This window comes from Ruditapes philippinarum, unplaced genomic scaffold (genome assembly GCF_026571515.1).
Source record: "Ruditapes philippinarum isolate M1 unplaced genomic scaffold, ASM2657151v2 ctg3405_1_1_1_1, whole genome shotgun sequence".
Classification (NCBI taxonomy): domain Eukaryota; kingdom Metazoa; phylum Mollusca; class Bivalvia; order Venerida; family Veneridae; genus Ruditapes; species Ruditapes philippinarum.
The window spans coordinates 144959-168185 of NW_026865921.1; the positions used below are offsets into that span (position 1 = coordinate 144959).

Here is a 23227-nt window from a genome sequence, read left to right on the forward strand (position 1 = left end):
ATGTTAGATTCACTTTTGCACATTTGTATTGCTAAGAGGGACAAACAAAAACGAATATTGTTATATTTGGGTGTATTTGGGTGTATTTGGGTATTTCGTGCGGTCGAAGATGACAACGATATTATCGAAACGGCAATGTTATTACGGTCGCTAGGTTACCATGTACATAATCCCATAATGCATGCGTGACAATAAACTTTGTGAAATATTCAGAAGGATTAAAATAATGACAGTGTCTGCAGTAATTACATACAACAAATAGCAACTCATAAAGACTTAAATGCTAAAATCAGGACATCTGTGTTAGGCAAACCGAATGAAACAGAATACGTTTGGATTAAAACAAGTTTGCTTCTTTAAAAGTGTATGACTTAATATCCGCGGATATGACTTTAAATACGGATATGACCTATATTTTACAAAGTAATTATTTCTTTTTTATAAATTTTTCTTGATATCCTATATGACTTATATTTTATAAATTGATTATTTTTTATTAACTTTTCTCGATATGATGTTTTATAATAATAAAATGATTTTACATGCAGATTTATCTTTAAATTTGGTCCATAAATAAAAAAGTTAAAAGTTATATTCGAATTACGTTCTATAAAAGTCATATCCGTGGCGGACAGGAGATACCGAATATGACTTATGTTTTATAAATTGATTAATTTTTATATGAATTTTTCTCGATACGATGATTTATAATAATAAAATGTTTTTTTTTTGCATGCAAAATATCGTTCAATTTGGTCAATAACTAAAAAAGTTGTAAGTTATATTCGAATTACGTTCTATAAAAGTCATATCCGTGGCGGACAGGAGATACCGAATATGACTTATATTTTATAAATTGATTATTTTTTTATGAATTTTTCTCGATACGATGTTTTATAATAATAAAATGATTTTACATGCAAAATAACGTTATTAAAAGTCATATCCGCGGATATGACTCATATCCGGTATTAAGACATATCGGTTTTATAATAATAACATGATTTTACATGCAAAATATCATAATTTAAAGTCACATCCGCGGATATGACTCATATCCGGTATTAAGACATGTCGTTTAAAAAGAAGCATGCGAGAGGTCTTTTTACAGATTAACAGACACTTCACCCCCCAGACTTCACCCTAGTCTACCCAGGGATTGACAATATAATTTCAGAATGCGTTTCACGGAACATGCAAACGTTCCTTAATGAAGTACAAACTTCTATACCGTCGGTAATTGGTGTCCAACAGCAATTATTTTCGGTGTTTTTTTTTCTTTTCATTTTTTTTTTCATTGTTAAGGTGTCGAAAATTAAACTTAATAAAACAAGAAAGGACTCATACAAATTTTTGTAAACTATTTCAATTGATGTTATTTAACTGCAACCAAACGTTTTTTTTTCTCTCGACGTTCGAGATGACAAAGATCGATATTAATACTTTCTTTACTGTAGCAATCAATACGATTAATCTCTTAAAAGTAAACATACAAAGGCAATCGCTGTTTCTTGGTTAAAATCGTTGCTTAAAGTCATAAAATAACATATGCATTTTCTACTTCCATATAATTTTGAAAAGTGCTGTACGGCTAGCCAATACATTGTGTCCTTGCTAGTCGTACGTGACTCACATACGGATAGAACTTTTGGCTAGCCGTACGGGCCCGATTAAATATTACATTTTATTGAATAAAAGATTTATTATGCTAAAATTGATATTTGAAAGTACTGATAATTTCTCTTTCTGAATGTAAAATAAACATATTTAATACATACATGTAAGATATATTATCTGTACACACGATAACATTGTCTTTAAAATTTGAGGGGTGAAGTGTCTGGAGGGTTAAGTGTCTTGCTACCTTTTTTCCAGTTTACGGGTCCCTCGTTTTTCAGCTGTTTAAGATTAACTTATAATTGTTCAAGTAGCAGGAGAGTAAAAACTACTGATTAGTCGAACAGTAGCAACATATTGGCTTTGTCCGTCCGTCTGTCAGATTAGGAATAATCGGCGAGGTGTTCCAAAGTTAAAGAAGTAGCACAATTTCCATACACGGTTCACTAGGTCTTATAATAGTGCTTGGTGATATTGTTACGAAATTACTCTGTTTTCGCTAAAAATGTCTTTCATTGAACGCTATGCGTGTACGTAGATTAAGTCCAAGTGCAAGCATAATAATAAAAACAATTAGAATAAAATTATGCATCAAAATTATATACTAGCAAGAGTCTAAAAGCAAATTAAACACTTAAACTACAACAACTAAATTCAAAGAACCCCCAACAAAACAGTTCAGCTTATATACCCTTTTGTTTGCGTTATGTGCAAAAGTGGACTGGCGTGTGACTAGCTTAAGGTCTTCAGCGTACCCGTTTATATACTATGACATGACGTGGATGCTGAATCATACCTTGATAAAATTATATATAATCTGTTGATAAGTCAAGAATGGACAAATAAATATCTTATCAATTGTTTTACAACGAAATAATTAAAGAAGTGTTGGTCAGATATACCATCCCTAAAACAATACTTCTTTTTAATTTTCACAGTATTGTCGCTATTATATCATAGTTTGGGGACCTTTCTGTTGAAAATGTGTCAGAGTTAAATCGTATTTTTATACATGCACAGTGCGTTAACTGGAGTGCAGGACTTTTAGTTACCTGCACTCCAGAGCATGCCCATTGATTGGTTCATTTTGTCTTGGGTTTACATAGTGTGACGACAGAGAAAGGGATAGCGATTGAAATATCATATTCAGAAGTGAATTCTTTTATGAAGTATGATAGCTGCACAGTTTGAATATTTTCCTCAATCTTGGGTGTATTGCAAAATAAGCATTTAGATTATGTACCACTTAATTGATAAAATCTTATTTATTATCAAGGGTTTTGTCAGGTGATGACTGTTAAGTAGATTATCTGTAAGTGATACCAGCCTGCAGATGTTGACAAGTTCCCATATTTGGTAATTTTATAAAGTGGGAAAGATAAATTGGCTGTTTTGGTTGGCTGCATCTATGATTTTGCATCCCAAAAATGTACTAAGGGGTGGCGTGGCGCCTTCTTCTGCCTTTTTTGTACACATGAACTAAAGCCAAACCAATGCTTTGTACAATACATTATGTTATAACATTTAGTGTAAGTTTTTGAAAATCCTGAAAGCTAACAGACTGTTGTGAATTTTTCTACAGCTTTTAGCAGCTCTGGCATATCTTGAACAAAATAGTCTAGGGTGTTTAACCTGTTGTTTGAATTTAGGTTAAAATATTCCTTGGAATGGGCTTAGTGGGTCATATTGTATTTATAGATTTCTAAGCAAGATCAAGATAGGTTGAAAAATTCAAACCCTAAAATGATTAATGGTGATAGATGTGTTAATATGCAATACTAAATTTAAAGCATCATTTTCCCTACCATTTATTATTGGCTAAAAACTGCTTAACTGTTTGAATATTGGTTGTTCCGGGATATTTCATATCTTTTAAAAAAAAAAATGTTTATTCATTAATGTTACCAACGTTCTTTTCTACATGAGCTGACATATCGGGTTTGAATTTAAGCTCTTACGCTCGTCACAGGGGTGGGGCCGATAATGGTCAAATTATCATAAAATAATCTCCCATTGATCATCAAAAGCACCCATTTACTTCATAAAATATATACAAGGTATGTAACTCGCCATAGTGTATTTTCCCTGAAACGGTCAACATTTTGCTCTCCATATTTGTTTTTAAAAAATAAGACATATTTTCATTTTCATAGTTTTATGTGCAAACATAGCACAATAGATATATCTTTCTGCAACTGTTAAAAATATCGAGCCATCTATCTTTGTTTACGAAAATAAACTATCAAATGATAACTGCGAGGTTGACATGTTTTGTTCCAATCCACCATGAATAAATGCATACATTTAGCCGGTAGTTTTTTTTCTGTGGCTATATTTAGGCAGACTATTTTTAAAACGCAATTACAGTTGGTTAACGCGTCCAAGTGGTTTCATTGTGTGGAAATGGTTTTGTCAAACAACCGAACTTACTTTATAAAATGAAATAGGTTGTGGTTCTAGCAAAATTATTTTCTATAGTGTATATAGAAATTTATTGTACACTGAGCATGTCGATTATCGTTGGTATAAAAGAAATGGCCCCGGCGAACTTGATTTATGAATAGGTCCGAAAGTGGTATTGCGAAGTTGTAAGGGGGTATACTGGAATAAGCTTGTCCGTTCGGCTGTCCGTCTGTCCGGCCGGCCGTCGGTTTTTCCTTGTCCGCCAAATAATTAAGATTCCTTTGATCCACAGTCTTCATATTTGGCGTGGAGGTTAGTCATGACTAGTAAATGACCCCTATTGATTCTGAGCTCACTGGGTCAAATGTCAAGGTCACAGGGGCTTTGACTAAAAAGAGCTTGTCCGCCCAATAACTTAAGAAACTTTTGACCCACAGTCTTCATATTTAGCATGGAGGTTAGTTATGATTGGAAGATGACCCCTATTGATTTTGAGGTCAAACGTCCCAGGGACTTTGACTTCAAAAAGTGTGTCCGCCTAAACTTTAGAAACTTTTGACCCACAGTTTTCATATTTGGGGTGGAGGTTTATCATGACCATAAGGTAATGATCCCAATTGATTTAAAGGTCACTTGGTCAAAGGTCAAGGTCACAGGTCAGGGACTTTGACTTCAAAAAGCTTGTCCGCCCAATAACTTAAGATTCCTTTGACCCACAGTCTTTATATTTGAAATGGAGGTTAGTCATGATTAGTAGATGGCCCCTATTGATTTTGAGATCACTTGGTCAAAGGTCAAGGTCACAGGTCAGGGACTTTGACTTCAAAAAGTTTGTTCGCCCAATAACTTAAGAAACCTTTGACCCACAGTCTTCATATTCGGCATAAAGGTTAGTCATGATTAGTAGACGACCCTTATTGATTTTAAGGTCAAGGTCACAGGGACCTTGACTATAAAAAGCTTGTCCGCCCAATAACTTAAGATTCCTTTGACCCACAGTCTTCATCTTTGGCATGGAGGTTAGTCATGATTAGTAGGTGACCCTTATTGATTTTGAGGTCACTTGGTCAAAGGTCAAGGTCACAGGGGTTTTGACTTCAAACAGTTTGTCCACCCAATAACTTAAGAAACCTTTGACCCACAGTCTTCATATTTGGTATGGTGATTGATCATGACCATAAGGTGATCCCTATTGATTTGAGGTCACTGGGTCAAAAGTCAAGGTCACAGGGACCTTGACCAAAAAAGCGTTTCCCCAAATTGCTTTAGTCAGCAGTCTTTACATTTGATATTGACATAGTTTATGACTAGTAGATGACCCTCATTGATTTTTAGTTGACTGTGTCAAAGGTCAAGGTCACATAGATTTTTACTATAATAAGTTTGTCTGCTCAAATACTTTACAGAATGCCTGTCCGCAGTGTATTGATTTTGACATTTTCACATTTGAAGCATGTAGAATACATAACTTAGCAATGCACTGGCATAGTAACTTCAGATTTGGCAGGGAGGTTGTCCTTGAGCTCTAAATGGCCACTGTTGATTCTGATAAAGTGGTATGCGGGGGTATTCACGCCATAACAGTGGCAGTTCTAGTTTTACATGATATTTAAACACAACATATTTAGATAACTACTAAGTATACTGTGTACTGTGTGTTTACTATAATAGGTAGAATATTTAAAAGGTAGATCAGTACCTCTTAATTTTCAAGCTGTTGGTGTTATCACCTTATCAATCACAAGATATGCTAAAAATGATAAAGGTCTGTAGAAATTGACATACATGAACAAGTTAACAAAGTTCTGTACATTGTCATTGGTGGTTCTATTCTAGACAGGTTGTGTTCCTCTGCATTGCCTATTCCAGATCTCTAAACCATTGTTTTTCATTTTATAAATTTATTTGTGAAATTGTTTATTTGTTTCATTATACACGCCTGGTAAATGATAGAGCTATCTCTTTTAGAGGTAAACGGTAAATCGCACTTCCCCTATTTCAGAGCTGGTGCATGTAGCTTAAATCAGGGTCGTCATGTTTTATATATTTTGTAAAACCTTCACCAAATATCAAAATTCAAAGAATTCTATACCATGTAGATTTGATTAAAGTTTCCAGGAAACGTAAAATTGATAAATTTGTGTTTGAAATGAAGTTACAGCGGCGTTTCCCAGTTAGCGAACTTGGCGTTGAAATGAACTGTTTCACCATGAAACAGATTTTTGTCCTATTTTCATCTAAACAGCGATTCAGATTAAAAACAAAAACGTTCCAAGTAGATAAAAGGTCTAGAAATCAAATAGAATTATTATTAAATTTTTTTTTACATTTTTCTCAATATTGATTTTCTTGAAATATTTTGGCTCATCTGGGGGCGTGCAGCTTTAAAGGACATGTATATCATTGTATTTTCTTTCTACAGTCTCATGTTCAAGAGCTCTGTGTGGCTGACAACTAAAAGCGAGACGAACAATATGAATAAAAAATGAAACAATGGAGATTTCATCATCGGTAAACGTGATTTCTGTTAATAAGTTTTGATTTTCAATGGTTCTCAGATTATATAGAATATCGTAGGATTACACACTTAGCTATTGTAACCTATATCTTTATATATGATTTTCTTACATTTATCGTATAAACTTCATTGTGATAACTTTGAGTTACAGCATGTCTAAATAACCGTAAAAATGTATATTTATGAATATAAAGAATATATATATTATAAGAAAATTTCATATCTCATTTTTTAAAATAGTATATTAAAATTCACGTTACAGAAGAACTGTGATATAACTAGGGGGCATGAACATTACCTCTGTCATATATTGTTATTGGGACAAGCGTCGCCCATCGCATTGAAGGCCATAATAGAACGAGAAAAGAAAAACTGTGGTAAAGATATTGGTATTTTGTTAAATGAGTATAGCGGTGCGTTTAAAATCGGGTACGAAACAGAGTATCTTCAACTATTGCAAGGAGATCATGTCAATGATGACATTGATACGTGGGACACTCTTCAATTATGTGCTGTGACATTAGTTTTGTTTAAATCAGATCTAGAGGGTCCAGAAATAAAAGCCATTCAACATATATATGATCAGAGAAAAGATATTGAAAAATACGCCAAATGTGCCTCCTTATCATTTAAGACCTACAAGGAGAAACAAGATTTAGTGCACGAGCAGTTACTCGAGTTGATAAAGCGTATAGACCAAAGTGCTAATTATAATTGTAAACGTATGATGTATTCATTTGAGCCTGAATCGATAAATTTAAGCGAAAGTCAGGTATGCAAACTAACCGGGACAAAAGATGTCAAAACTCATCTTCAAGTTGCAATTGAAGTAAATTTCGAAACACAGAGTACACTTACTGGTGAAGATAACACTCAAGTGCTCCACACAAATGGTAAGTATGTGAATTTATTCATATGGTTGTAATGTATCCAATTACATTACTCTATCTGCAAGTTGTCAATATGCATATATCTAACGCTTTTACAGAATTACTATTTAATTTATTCCTACATCTAATATCAAAATACTTGAATGTGTTTATTTCTGAATTTGTATTAGGTGTGATCCAAACTGATTAAATACATAGACAATCAAACAGTATACTTAATCTTTGAAGAAATCTTCTAATTGGCATTTCAAAATTGATCTTGAGTATCTACGAATTAGTTTTTCTTGATGTCTTATACTTATTTGTTCATTGAATTATCAAGTATCAAATCGTATTGATAATTGCATGTGTAGCGACAATATCTTGATTTTAATGAATTATAATCTAACGAACAAAATACAATATACTTCAGACCAAATCTTCATTGAAGAACTTCAGAACAAGATTGTCTATATCAATGATTCAGTCGTTTTAAGATGTAAACTTAACACTCCAGTGGGTGATAATGTTGAGTGGAGAAAAGATTGTAAGCTGATCAAAATTACAGACAATATGGTATTCATGAGCAACCATTGCACCCACTGGTTATCGATAACACAAGCATCAGTGGAAGACACGGGAAAATATTCGTGTGTATGTGGCCATATTTCAACATCTGCTGATCTAACTGTTATAGGTACTAAGTTATATTCAAGTCATCAATAACAATACTCGTGTAATTATTCTATCAGTATGCTTGAAGGTCTCTGGCCAAGATAATGCATGAAATATGAGAAAATGTGATTTGACAAAGGCTAAAGGTTAGATATTAGGCATGAAACATTGTTTAGTAGACCTGTACCAAAAACTGATAGTTGACCTGTTTTTGATATTGCTTGACCTACTTTTTTGTTTTTCGACATACAAACTTGAAATTTGTGGTGTAATTTCTGATGTTGAATTGGATTTTGATAGCAGCTATCATTTGACCTACTTTCTTTTTTTAAACGTACAGACATGAAATTTAGACCAAGGGTGTAAATTTGTAAGCTGAATTGAATTTTGATATCAGCTGACCTACTTTTGATATTTTTGATATCATTTGACCTACTTTTTTGTTTTTTGACATACAAACTTGAAATTTGGATTTCTCATGATGCTTGTCTAAGTAATTGCTTGGATGGGTTCGAACATGGGTCATCTCAGATGAAAAACTAGGTTACAGGAGCTAAAAATGGAAAAAATCTTGTTAACACTCTTGTGGTTTTGTTTTGATTCAAATATCTTGGAAATTAGTAAGAAATGTTGTTTTGATGATTACTAGATCCAGTTCGATATGGGTCACCTGGGGTCAAAAACTAGGTCACACAGCCAAAATATGGAAAAACCTTGTTGACACACTAGAGGCTAATGTTTTGATTCAAATATCCTGGAAATTGGTCATCTGGGGTCAAAAACTAGGTTACACAGCCCAGATATGGAAAGCATTTGCTTACACTCTAGACACTACTACTTTGAACCAAATATACTAGAAATTTGTCAATAAGGAAGTTATAATAATTTTTTGGTGAATTTCAAATATAGGTCACCATAGGTCAAAAACTAGGTCACACAGCCTAAATATTGGAAACCCTTTTTAACACTCTAGGGGCTACTGTTCCACTCCAAATATCCTTGAAATTGGTCAGAAAGGTTGTTATTATGATTTCCAGGTCAAGTTTGAATATGGGTAACTTGTTTTCAGAAACTAGGTCACACAGCCCTTATTTAGAAAAACACAGCCTAAATATTGGAAACCCTTTTTAACACTCTAGGGGCTACTGTTCCACTCCAAATATCCTTGAAATTGGTCAGAAAATTTGTTATTATGATTTCCAGGTCAAGTTTGAATATGGGTAACTTGTTTTCAGAAACTAGGTCACACAGCCCTTATATAGAAAAACCTTGTTTACACCTTAGAGGCTACTGTTGTGATCCAAATATCCTGAAAATTTGTCATTGTAGAAAGGCTGATATGGTGATTTCTAGGTCAAGTTCGAATATTGGTCATCTGTGTCAAAAACTAGGTCACACAGCCCAAAGAAAATGGGATTGAGGCTCCATAATTAGGTGAGCGATATAAGAGCCATCATTACCGTCTTGTTGCACTAAATTTTGGTCTACATCATCAGATAAAAATGAATATGAAGGCAGTTAGAAAATCATTAAAATCAATGAAATCTATAATTATGTGCGAAAATAAAAGCCAAACTTTATCATAATAAAATGTATTCATGTTTGCTCTTGTGTTTTAATCATCTAGCTACCAATTAACATGTGTATGCATTTATTATACATTCACTTAATCTATTAGAATTCATTTAACTGATATGGGGATTCAAAATGTAATATAAATATATCAAATATATTTTATCCAACAGATGAAGCATTGAGTGTTGTCATTGATTTGCCAATCAAGTCAGAAGTTATTGAGAATGGAAACATTGATATAGAGTGTAAAGTGAACCTGCTAACATTAAGTAAACCGGTTTGGCGATACAAAGGGAAAATTTTAGAATCTTCTGATAGATACGTTATACTAGCAAAGGGAACTACACACAAATTGACGGTCATGAATGTAACATTTCAAGAAGAGGGTGAATATACAGTTGACTTTGGAAAGGTCTCATCTAAAACAACTTTGATAGTACAAGGTTATTATATCTTAAGTCTATAATTTATATGCTATAAAATTGCTTAGAAAATAAGTTTTACTTCCTTCTTTTATTTTTTTCTTTTAATTTATTTCTGTTTTTTTTACTTGACCTTATACCCTTATCCACCAAGCTGATTGTCATAACAAATTTATTGATACTAGTGTATAATTGATATATTTTATTTATGATAAAGGTTTCCTATTTATTACCAGTTCAGTCATTAAAATAATGAATGTCACTTTCTCTTCACACATTGTCTTGTCAAATGCCATTTTTTTTTGTTGGTTGAAATGTATTTTAGTTTTTTAGGTGATAAAGAAGTTCTACACAGGAATCAACTTATAGAGAAGCTATATAGAAATTGGGTAAGAGGGGCTCTGGCATTAAAATACCTGAAAGTAGGTTTAGAAGCATTTTCTGACAAGGCCGTAAAGAGTCAACATGATGATATAGTGTCAGCATTTAAAGGCGCATGCAATTCTTGCACAGAGAAAAGTCTTATTCCACATAAACAAGATCAATGTCCACGCCAAAAGAAGCATCTATGTCTTTGTTCCATTAATACAAAAAATAAAAAACATAAATCGACGAAAATGTGTCCAAATGGAGGATATTGTGGCAAATTCTATGATCGAATAGTTTGTGATCATCGATTTCATGATCCATTATTAGCGAACACCGATATCCAGAAATGGAGCAGTGATCCTTGGAGTGTTGCTACATGCTTTATAAATACGTCTGGCTACAAAGACAAACAATCGGCTAAAGACGTTGACTGCTCAGGCCTACTAAGTTTGTGTATAAACAACATTTACATAGACATGTTGCTTGGAGAAGTTATCATAGATCCATTTGCACAGGTAAGTTAAATGGGTTGGTAAGTAATCACGTAGCGTTATGTTTCACTAAATAAAAAAATTGTTACATGCACGATATAGCCTGTATCATGCAAGTAATAAATTTCATTTAGTGACATGAGAGCGTATGAATGGAAAAGTAGGCTAGCCTTATATTTTTCAATCTTAGAAAAAAGGACTTTATAAAATATTAAAATTGTAAAGCTTTAAATAAAGGCATAATAATATTAAACAGTCATTAAAAAGATGTTATGATTCGCAGTAATCACACCAAACACAATATTTATAGAATTTATTGGAAAACGATACACATTTTTGTAATTATATAAAAATATCACGTGGCTCTCTGGCAGTCTAGAGCAGCTTTTTCGTATTGCCAAATCAAATTAAATGAAACGCAATTAAGGTGTAGTATTTTAGCGAATGATTAAAACAGCATTGTACAAACTGAATTTTTTTATAGGCACGGGAAGCGCGAAATGATATTCTTCACAGTCCAAACTATGAATTGTTTGAAAATCAACTTAACAAGTATATAAAAACATTTAAGGAAGTATTAGAAATCAAGGACAAATATGGCAATACACCGCTGAAAAGGGAGTCAGGCGTAGAAGAGGCATTACATTTATTAGATATGGTATTGTCCTAAAAAAATTATATAGTATTTTAAAAAGACATGATTTGTCAAATGGGAATTAATTACTTTTATTCGATTAAGTATTTTTAAGATATTTAACTTTTGTCAAAATTTATGGGAAATGAATTGCATTTCTATTTAAATGTATCAACTAAGAACATATTATTTCATTTTCTTATGTCTGTACGTTAAGGTTATTTTACGTTAGTTGAAACACATTTATCGTCTCTTTTAGAACGATCAAATATTCTTCTTCTAAGTTTAGTTAACTATCCTAGTATTCCTGTACGAAATTTTGGCACGGAATTGACACGGAATCAGTGATTTCTGGGCGGACCAGGAACGGAAACGCAAATTCCGTGTCATTCCGTCTCACAAGAAAAATATTTTGTTCACTTTTCTGGGCGGAAAACTAGAAAAATTCCGGCTGGAATTTTATTTGGCGCAGAATTTATACTTAAACATTTCATCTTGGACAGAATTTTCAACTTTGAAATTTTCTTGGGAAGGAATGGTCTTCACTATGGGCGGAATTCTATACTTAAAGATTTTTCTTGAACAGAATTTCACATATAAGATGTCTAAATCATAATTGTTAACTCTTGTTTTTGCACTTGCAGACATTGGAATTTTACCAACTTTACTTATTATTTTTGTTGAAGCATGATACTTGACCAATAATTACAGGTGTATTTTTAGAATAAATAGGGTTATTTTTTAGACATTACAATATGCCTAAACAATGTTTTTAAATATTGTGGCAAATGATATATTGTCAGACTAATTTAGCAAATCTTTTTTGTACTGAAAAACAACTGTAATAAATCTTAGTGTAGAACTTGAAAACATTCACCTCCAAAATGCTTAAGTTTATAAAAAGCAACATTGAAATAAGAATGCTGTTTAAATTTGAATATCAGGACAGCCACAGGACAAGATAGTGTGCTTGCCATTTTAAACTATAATTAAGAAATCATGATTTTGTTATAAAAAAAATAAACAAAAACAAAACAAAAACATTGCATGAAATAATCTCATATAGTACGCCCTTTTAATCTATATAGAATTGATCAGCCAATATGCCCAATAAAAGCTTTCATTTAGGTAAATAGATACTACAATATATATCCACTGAGATTTTACACTACACAGATCAGAGCTTTGATAAAACTCAACTGACCAGCAGTTTCCCACCATCTTAAATTCTTTGCATGACTAATTTACCCAACAGATCAGACTGTTCCATTGAATTATTTTGGGGAGAGATAACATTATAAATTTCATATGCAGAATTTGTGAAGAACATTGCAATTTTTTTTTGTTCAGAAATTTGTAATGATTTTTAAATTCTATATATATATCTATTTGTTACTTGAATTTTTGTTACATTCAATGAATGGAGGTTGAGATGATGAGTAAATTAACCCTGTTTTACATAATGATTGACCTGTCCATGCAGTAACAGTTGTGAATTTTGAATTCAAAGATATCTGGGTCAGCTAAAAGAGTGCAAATAACAGAGGATGTACTTGATATTTTAACAATTTTGGAGATATACTTTTGTTTAAGATCTCAAAGTGTTTTAGTATTGGTATGATAAATAAGTGTGAAAACATGGGACAAGGAGACGAACAACATAATCAGGTAATTATAAACCTTTAGTTACATTAATGCTGAAACTTTAGTTTTATATCAAACTATCAATGGTAGCAAACTAAAATTTGTAACAAGAGGTCATTGTTGTTTTTATATTTTCAACTTCATACATTTGTTTTTTTCTGATAATTGTTTTAAATCTTTATTACATGTTTAATGACTATAAAATATAAATTATTCAATGATTCTATATAATGATTGTGTGTATTGTATAAATTAATAGCATTTAGTAGATCTTTTTCATTTCCTGGAAATTAAACAAATTAAGTCAATTTGATTAAATAGGAATAAATGGTACAAATTCAGAAGTTTTGTACAGCTGAACAGGGTCATCATAATCATTTATTATTTTACATGTGTGTGAACGTGTTTCCAATGGAACAATCTAAAATTACATTTTACACTCATAATTTCAGACTGGGAGTTAAGTGCTGACTGTGAGATGCAAGGTGTTTCAATAAAGATGTGCAGTATTAATCCTGAAAAGGTATATTTTTAAATCTCAATACTTTACTATTCAACATCTTTCCTTGAAAAAATATATAACCAGTAATAAATAGTGTCACAAATAAAGCAGTTAATTTAAATTCTTATACAGAGCAATTCTTAAACACTTGTGCACTGAAATAAGATACTGCGTAAGCTTTAGTATTTTTGAATATGCATAAGCACTGTTAATATTTAATACTGTTGAAACATAAAATTTGATATTATCAAAAAATATGAAATATAACTGCATATAATTATGCAATCAAACATAATTCATTACTACATTTTTGTTTAATTGATTATTAATTTTATTATTAAAGGTGAGCACAACCACAAGAAGTTCTTGGAAACACAGGCAGTGGACTTAAAACAGACATCAATTAAAGAAATAGTAATTTAAATAATCAGAAACATTTGAAACAAATTTATGATTGAAACACTCTCAGCAAAAAAATTGCAAAAAAAACAAAGTGTTGGATTCTAAGAAAACCAGTACCTTCCAAAACCTGCAGGTAGAAAAAAACTGTTTGTGTTATAGTGAATGTATGGTATTCTATTATGTATATGGACTAAAGGATATGTATTAAATTTTGTGAAAGAAAATTTAATGTGATACATTATTGATAATTTCATCCCAAAAAAATGTGATCATGTTAAACTCATAAAAATTCCGCCCCCATGAATTCTGTCCGAGAATTCCGCCCAGAATTTTGTTTGACAATTCCGTTCCAAAATTCTGTTCCGAAATTCCGCCCCGAGATTCCGCTACAAAATTTCGCCCCAAGATTCCGCTTCAAAATTCCGCCCCAAAATTCCGCTTCAAAATTCCGCCCCAACTCAATTGCATATTTCGTCCCAATTTCGCCCAGAATCCGTCCCGTTTCCGCCCGGAATCCGGCCGGAATCAGTGCCAAAAGCAAATGGTTTAACACTTGTATATTTGGGGGAGAATTTAAATTTCTGGGCGGAATCTGCTATTGAATTCCGCCTCATTTCCGTGCAGAAAATTTCGTACAGGTTGTCATGCAAAATGTCATACGTAATACAATTTTAATGGGAACTAAGATATTCCAAACATAAATCATCTAGATTGTTTAAATTGGTAAATTGCACTCAACCGTGTAAAACTCAAATGTATGAATTGCCTACTGCAGTCCTATCATAATTTTCTTACAGGTGCAGCAAAATCAGATTGAGATAAACCTTGAACACGAGGTAAGACAGCTGAGAGAACATGGGATGCTTACATTAGAAAAGAATTACCAAACGGCAAAAGAACAGGCAAGTCTTATAGTTAAATGCATTTAAGTATTGTTATATCAAGCTTTTACGATTTATATAGTAAGACAAAAATGTTTTGTAGTCGTTAAAAAACGTTCAAAAGATCTTTGAAAAATACTACGACAGCGAAAAAGATATTAAACATTTAAATGTGATTTCTGACAAATGCTTTTTTCATTAATGTCACGCTAAGATGTTTAACCTCGTTTAAAATTTGTCTTAAAATAAATTTACGCGAACAATACATTCGTGAGTACTAGAAAAAGAATACAATTTAAGAATGACCCGATAGTTTTATAACGTTAGCTTTTATGGTCATAAACTTTCTGAACTAATGACTTTTATCTTAGGAAACAAAAGGTAGCGTTAATACAGGGATATCCGTACTTTTCGTTCGGTGTTACGTTAATATTCTCTTTGGTCTAAAAAATAAAGGAAAAAACAAAGGATTAAATGAATATCAATAAATGAAATATAATTAAAATTTAGTTTCCTTCCTCGTCACGTTTATGCATGATAAGCTCATGATTCCAATAAAATATATAATGTAACACTTTTAAGTTTTCTTTCTTCAGCATGAATTGAAACTTCAACTGATAGAACAACAGATTAAAGGTTTGTCATTGACTTTTCATTTGAACAAATAAGCGCTTATCCTTAAACGAAGTAATTTTGAAGTTTGTAAAATTTGGTTTATTTAATGCTTAAATACTTAGTAGGTGATTAGCGCTTGATTTGAATTTAAAAGTAATGCTATCGAGAAACGTGTAACAGTGAAGTTCAAATATTCTGTATTCATTTGAAAAAGATGACTTTTATTCTTTTAAATTGCAAAAATTTATATGCATGTATTAGTTTCTTTTAACGGTGGCACAGTTGGATTTGAGAAATAACTAAATTATGCATACTCTAAAAAAGTTTTTTCAAACATTGTGATATAGATATGCTCGAATAAAATATATAACAAGAGCACCGCCAGGCGGAGCATTATATGCCCGAAAGTATTTTTTTAACAGTTGACCTTTTGACCCCAAAATCAATAGGGGTCTTCTACCCAATATGGACAATCATCCTATGAAGTTTGAACATTGTGGGCCAAATGGAACTTAACATATGCTCCGGAAACTGTTTTCAGTATCAAGGTAATAGTGACCTTCACCTTTGACCTTTTGACCCCAAAATCAACAGGGGTCTTCTACCCAATATGGACAATCATCCTATGAAGTTTGAACATTGTGGGTCAAATGAAACTTAAGTTATGCGCGGAAACATATTTTTCAGTATCAATGTAATAGTGACCTTCACCTTTGACCCCAAAATCAATAGGGGTCTTCTACCCAATATGGACAATCATCCTATGAAGTTTGAACATTGTGGGTCAAATGGAACTTAAGTTATGCTCTGGAAACTTGTTTTTAGTTATAAGGTAAAAGTGACCTTGACCTTTGACCTTTTGACCCCAAAATCGATAGGGGTCTTCTACCCAATATGGACAATCATCCTATGTAGTTTGAACATTGTGGGCCAATTGGAACTTAAGTTATGCTCCGGAAACTGTTTTCAGTATCAAGGTCATAGTGACCTTGACCTTTGACCTTGTGACCCCAAAATCAATAGGGGTCTTCTTCCCAATATGGACAATCATCCTATGAAGTTTGAACATTGTGGGTCGAATGGAACTTAAGTTATGCTCTGGAAACTGTTTTCAGTTATAAGGTAATAGTGACCTTGACCTTTGACTTTTGACCCCAAAATCAATAGGGGTCTTCTACCCAATATGGACAATCATCCTATGAAGTTTGAACATTGTGGGCCAATTGGAACTTAAGTTATGCTCCGGAAACTGTTTTCAGTATCAAGGTCATAGTGACCTTGACCTTTGACCTTGTGACCCAAAATCAATAGGGGTCTTCTTCCCAATATGGACAATCATCCTATGAAGTTTGAACATTGTGGGTCGAATGGAACTAAAGTTATGCTCCGGAAACCGTTTCAGTTTTAAGGTAATAGTGACCTTGACCTTTGACCTTTTGACCCCAAAATCAATAGGGGTCTTCTACCCAATATGGACAATCATCCTATGAAGTTTTAACATTGTGGGCCAAATGGAACTTAAGTTATGCTCCGGAAACCAAATTGCTAACGGACGGACGGACGGACGGACGTACGGACGGACGGACAGACAGACGGACGGACGCCAGGGGGTATAACATAATATGCCCTTTCGGGCATATAAAAAGTAAAAAGAGAATACGGAATTGAAATATAAAATGTTGCTTTACTAACGTATTTTAGAAAAGAAGTGTTTGAGAAACTACCTTGACACTATAAAAAGTTCATATAAATCAGCCCAAACAAGAAACATTTCTTAAAGTGTATAAAGCTAAGTGAATGCTTCCAATATGCTTGTATGAAATAGAAATGGAAGTGTATGCCTTAAAGGCGGATGGCGTAGACATGAAATTATTGCTTGCTAAACGGTTAAAAACAATTTAACCATACTTAAAATTTATGTTAAAAATTTTCGAGAACATAGTATTATGGAAACAACACAATTTTACTGTTGAATAATTTATAAAAACATTTCATAAGAAATAGCTTTATACCCTTTAAGACAAACATTTCATTCTATAGAAATAATAATAATAAAAAAACATCATTTTCCTATATATTATATCATGCTTGTAAAAGAATAATCAATGAGTACTTATAGTAAAAATATCTATAATATTGAATATTAGAGATGTTTCAGGCTTATAACTGTGCACAGATATATTGATGGTGCAACAAGCGAGTGTTGGTCCGTCGAAATTTTCTTGCAAACTTTTTGGTCGATAGATGTATTCATTACTTAAAATAGGACTCGCATATACTTAGTGAACCATTACATAATATTTCCGTAATTGCACAAGTTGTGTTTTATTTACAGATAAAGAAAATGAGCTTCGGCTGATGAAAAATCTTAGGTCTGCAGGAACACAAAAGGATCTAGAAGGTATTTAATGAAAAGAAATACTGATTAAACCGAGTTTTAAATATGTTATCAATAAGGATTTCTTAACACTGAAAATAAGACAAACTGAAAGCAGCTTTAGAACATAATTGTTATGTAATACATTTACTGTTTGGAGGCGGAAAAAGAAAATGTAACTCAAGTGAATTTTACAAGCTATATTTGCTATAAATAAATTGAAGTAAAAAAACAGTTCTTTAACTTTTTAATTTTATTCTTGATAAAAACTGCGCAGGTAGGTATACACTATTGGAAACAAAACATGATTTGACAGATAAAATCACGCGAAAAGCTATTATTCTGACGGTAATCAACATTAAAATCATGATGAAACCGATGTTTATTGATTCGAAAAACATGACCAAACCTGGATTTACTTAATCAGACGTATATTCTAATGCACAAATAGCGCGCTAAATGCATATTGGTTTTTCGCATTATCATCTACAACATTCTTAGACTTTTTTATGAATTCTTCAGCCCCCTTGCGGGCTCTGGCTTTAAATGAGGCCTACGTCTTTGTGTGTCTGCAGATGTTAGTGTAAGTTACAAAGTCCATTTACCCACTGTTATGTCATCAATTGTTTTTGTTGGGTTTTATTTTCAGAACACTTCTTGCTTGATCTACAGATAAAAGTGATTGCTAAGAATGTTGAAAAAAGTACTGACGGGAATCAGAAAGTTTATGAAGTAATGAGAGATTATATCAAAAATAAATATGATAAGACTGGATCTCCTTTGGATGTAAGATCAACTGATACACCAGTCTATCACCTCCTTGATTACATCAAGACCATAGAAAAATGCAATATCGTTAATATTTCTCTCACTGAACAATCTTCAACCGACATACAAATCAACTGTCTCAGTTCTGTGGCCATGGAAGATTTTCTTAAGAGTATCAACTGTAACGAGTTTGAACAAGAACTGTTTAAGCTTAGACGATGGTTATATGTGCAATATGACATTGAATCCCATGTCATAATAGCTAATTGCTCGTCAAAAGGCATAGAAAAAGCAAACAAACGCCTGCGTAAGTTAAATATCAATATTGATTATATTCTTTACATGCAATTATGGAGTTTTCTGTCCCAGCTGGTGCATTTGCAATTAGTGTACATTGAATGAGCTGATGAAAGTAAAATTAATTGAAGTTATCATTTTTTTTCTTTTCTAATGATTAATAAAAGAACATTATACGTTTATGTTTTATATCATTTTTATTCTGTAAACTCAAAGACATGTACCTATTTTTGAAAGCGTCATTTTGATATCTTCAGACTTTACTGGTGTAACCAGAAATATGACTTGTGCAAATCATCAAAATACACAATGTACTCTCTATTGTCCTGACCATGACATGTTTTTCTGCACAGCCTGCAAGGAATCAAAACATAGGTATGTATAAATTTCTTACAATCGGTAATTGATCAAAAAGTGGTAAATATGGAACAAATGATATCACATTAAACAAATGAATTTTGAAAGAGTGCAATAATGACTGACAAATTATCAGTTAAAAATATTACTATATGATTTAAACAAATAAAACTTACAATCAAACTAGGCCTTCCTTTAAGAATTTGTGTATGTCTTATAAAGACTTTTAATTGAGAATTAATTATCCGATTGTTGGTAAAATTTGATTAATGAAAACAAGAAAAATCAGCAATAGTTAAATCTCTTCAAATAATGTCATACACTATATACACATGAAAATACAACTTTCATGGATCAGATGCTGTTATTTCTCTTTTGACAGTATTGAAATCATTTATAATCATTTGGTTTGTAAGTGGATTGAAATATAATATGCACATCACCTTTGGTAAACATTCGAGTATTGGCAACATAGAACCCAATGACGGCTACTTTAGCGGGGTAATATTTACGTAGGTACCGATGCCGCACAAGCGGGAGAATTCATTGTAAAACGAAAACAATGAGCGATATCTGTCATTTGAATGGCATGTGTATAAACGTTGGTTCCCGGTTTCACATTATGATATCGCCAAGATTATAATATTACAATATAATTACAATGTTGCTTTACATTGAAAATGATGACTTCATACATCGTCTTTTCATGTGGTAAACATTTTTCACAGTATAATGTTACGATGTGAAGGAGTTTGTAAAGTGTTTAGTATGACTATATGAGTTAAAAGAATATATTCTTTTTTGTATTTAACACAAAAATAAACAACATTGCGTCATAAATTTTCACGAATAATTCGGCAAAAAAAATCGAGAAATATGCCATAAAGAAAAAAAGCAACAATTATTTTATATAGCACGCGTAATTAACAGTCTACGGCGTATGATCATTGAATATGAGTCTCAATCTATTCTTAGACTGGGAAAATCCAATTCAGCCAGTGAATATGATACTACACCCAGTAAATATGATTTTATAAAAAGTTCTGTTGACTACTGTTTGGACCAATGAGATTGCAGCTATATTTAGATCATATAATAAATGTCAATAACATTCCAATCCTTCAACAATTAATTATTATTGTCGTTATACGTAATGGATTGGAAGATAGATTAACTGGCGAATTAACACAAAAAATATTTCAAATTGCCTTTATGATTATGAAATATAAATTACTAAATAAGGAAACAACAATGATATTTGAATAGCAACTTAAGTCTATCATTAGAAAACAACATGCATTATTAAATATACTGACGGATATTCATTTCCATAGTTATTTATTGTCTTTTTACACATCTTAAAATACATGTCCTTAAAACATGCATAGAGTTTTAAAAGTTTAAGCGAATGCTATATTTTAATTTGAATATAATGCCTTTATCGAGTCATGTTACTGAAAGTGCATTATTAAAATCATATCGTTAAAACTGCTATTAAAGACAAAAGAATGTTCTTTTCAGTGCTAGATGATTGTATGTCTAGTATTTGTTGATATTGTATATACATCACTATTCATAATCATAAATGAACATCAAATAATCTTCTTATTTTTAATTACAGCACCTGTCATGGCATAAAACAACTTATGTCTGAAAAGTCTTGTGTTGAACAGAAACGTCAACTAAACCTCAAAAGTACACAAGGATCATATAATGTTAGCATAAATAATACATTGATAAATAGAGACAGCAATGATAAATCAAAGTGTCATATCTTTAGTATGTGTATGCTTCCTAATGGCGAAGTTCTCCTTGCTGATAGCGGGAATAAAAGACTGAAGAAATTGAACAGTTCGTACAAGGTAATCAGTTACTGTGATGTAACTGCAATTCCCCTTTCTGTATGTTATATAGGCAACGATACAGCTGTTGCTAGTTTAGGAGATGCCATACAGTACGTGAATGTGTCTGGTAATATAACCCGTAGACAATTAGTGGAGCTAAATCATAATTGTTACGGTCTAGCTTGTCTAGGTGACATACTCTATGTTCATAGTGATAACAAAATTTACAAATTTGACAAAGATAAATGTGAACAAAAATACGTTCTCTATCAATTAAGTAAAAATCTGCACACTGTCCCATACATGTTTGCAATTGCTATAAGCGACAATGGGGAACGAGTCTACTTCGGGACTAATACAGGTCTAACTACAATAGATGCAGAAGGAAATCATATATTCAGTTCATACATTGGTGATAAATATGATGCTTGTATTGCAGGAGAAGGTATTGTTCTTGTATTTAATACACTCGTATATAGCAGTCTTCTTCAGCTAGATTATAATGGAAAAAAACATCGGACTGTAGAACTGAATTCCAAACCATTTGATACCACTTCGATGTATTCTATGTGTTTTGACAGAGAAAGATGTAGACTTATTGTTGGTAGTAGGTATGACATGATATATGTTTACAATTGTGAGATTTTGCCAAGTTAGTTGATAAAATTGTTTTGGTAAACCATGAACCAAATGAAAAATCCCTGCTAAACTAATTTTAATAACCAAATCAATCCAATTAATAATTTTGTAAGTTGGCTGATTTCTTCCTCTTATTGATCTTGAATGTACATGTATTTGTAATTACATGCATATATTACATACATATTTCATAATAAAGGTTGAATAGTTACAAGTTTGAAACTTTTTTTAAATCCAAATCGAGATAATTAAATAACAAGACAATCTTTTTTAAGGACTTGCAAATGAATTGATGAGATTGATTTATCCCGCATATTGTCAAAAAATATAAATGATTATTTATAGCTCATATGAAAAAGAAACTTCATTCCAATTTATCATAAAAAACACATTATAGGTATTCATCGTATAGACTGCGGGATGAACTTAAATTTAACGTCGTATTTGATTATTTCAATACAACAAGTTTGATAAAAATATATTATTTCTAAATTAAGTTCTTTTACGACAACCTTTTTTATTTTTAGTATTAGCTTGACCATGTGGTTTCAAAATCGATCCCAACCGGGGTTTCCACTTGAGGTATCTAACTCTATTCATTGTCCAGAATCCTTGAAGTAGACTTACCAACAAGCCGACTTACCTATATACCCTCTAAACTTCATAATTATGTCAAAATATCAAATGCATTTCTTTTTTCACTATTTTCAAGATATTAAAGTTTACACTTTAAAAGTTCTCCTATCAAGCATTTTATATAATATGAACTTTGTCTTCTGCGTGTGACATTGACATTTGCTACCTTAACACCAAGGGGAAACATTCTATGTTAAATCAAAATTTCTCCATGCATGAAGAAAAATTGAATAATAAGAATTGAATAAGCATTTTCTTTTTGATCTTTAAATGTGCCCTTGACCTAGGTTATTCGCGTAATGTTTCATAGTGTTAAATATTTGTGTCAGGTTAGAAGTTTTAGACAAGTTTTGTGACTGATGGACAGACAGACGACGGAGAAGTGATCCCTATATGTCGCCACTACTCCGTAGAAGCGACACAAAAATCAAGCAGATTACAAAATATGAGCTTCAAGGTCATATGTGAAGGTCACAATCATTTGATCTGCTTACTGGATTTTTCCAAAAGATTATTGTGTCAAGGCATGAAGACAATCCATTCATAAATATCAAAGTTATAGCCAATCATAATAAAAGTCAAACAAAATTCAAACATTTTATCTTGGTCAATGTCATTTATGAGTCAAGGTCAAGTTCAGTCTGGTTAAGATGAAGGTCTTGTACAAAGACTTGTTGTGTCGGAACTATGAA

The 23227-nt window shown here is 32.1% G+C and overlaps 1 protein-coding gene across 3 annotated transcripts; it reads left to right on the forward strand.

The window, feature by feature from the left end:
* Positions 1 to 6415: 6415 nt before the first annotated feature.
* On the forward strand, positions 6416 to 22113 carry LOC132730737 (uncharacterized). Of its 3 annotated transcripts, none has more exons than XM_060716718.1 (12): positions 6416 to 6531; positions 6801 to 7431; positions 7841 to 8104; positions 9828 to 10100; positions 10413 to 10963; positions 11424 to 11597; positions 14919 to 15023; positions 15599 to 15638; positions 17953 to 18018; positions 18644 to 19069; positions 19317 to 19434; positions 21038 to 22113. In XM_060716718.1, the coding sequence occupies exons 1-12, from the start codon at positions 6514 to 6516 to the stop codon at positions 21915 to 21917; spliced, it is 3546 nt and encodes a 1181-aa protein (XP_060572701.1). In that variant the 5' UTR covers positions 6416 to 6513; the 3' UTR covers positions 21918 to 22113. The 3 variants fall into 3 exon arrangements, with proteins under 3 accessions (XP_060572701.1, XP_060572702.1, XP_060572703.1); XM_060716719.1 differs by having other exon boundaries at positions 11511 to 11597; XM_060716720.1 differs by lacking the exon at positions 11424 to 11597.
* Positions 22114 to 23227: the final 1114 nt, after the last annotated feature.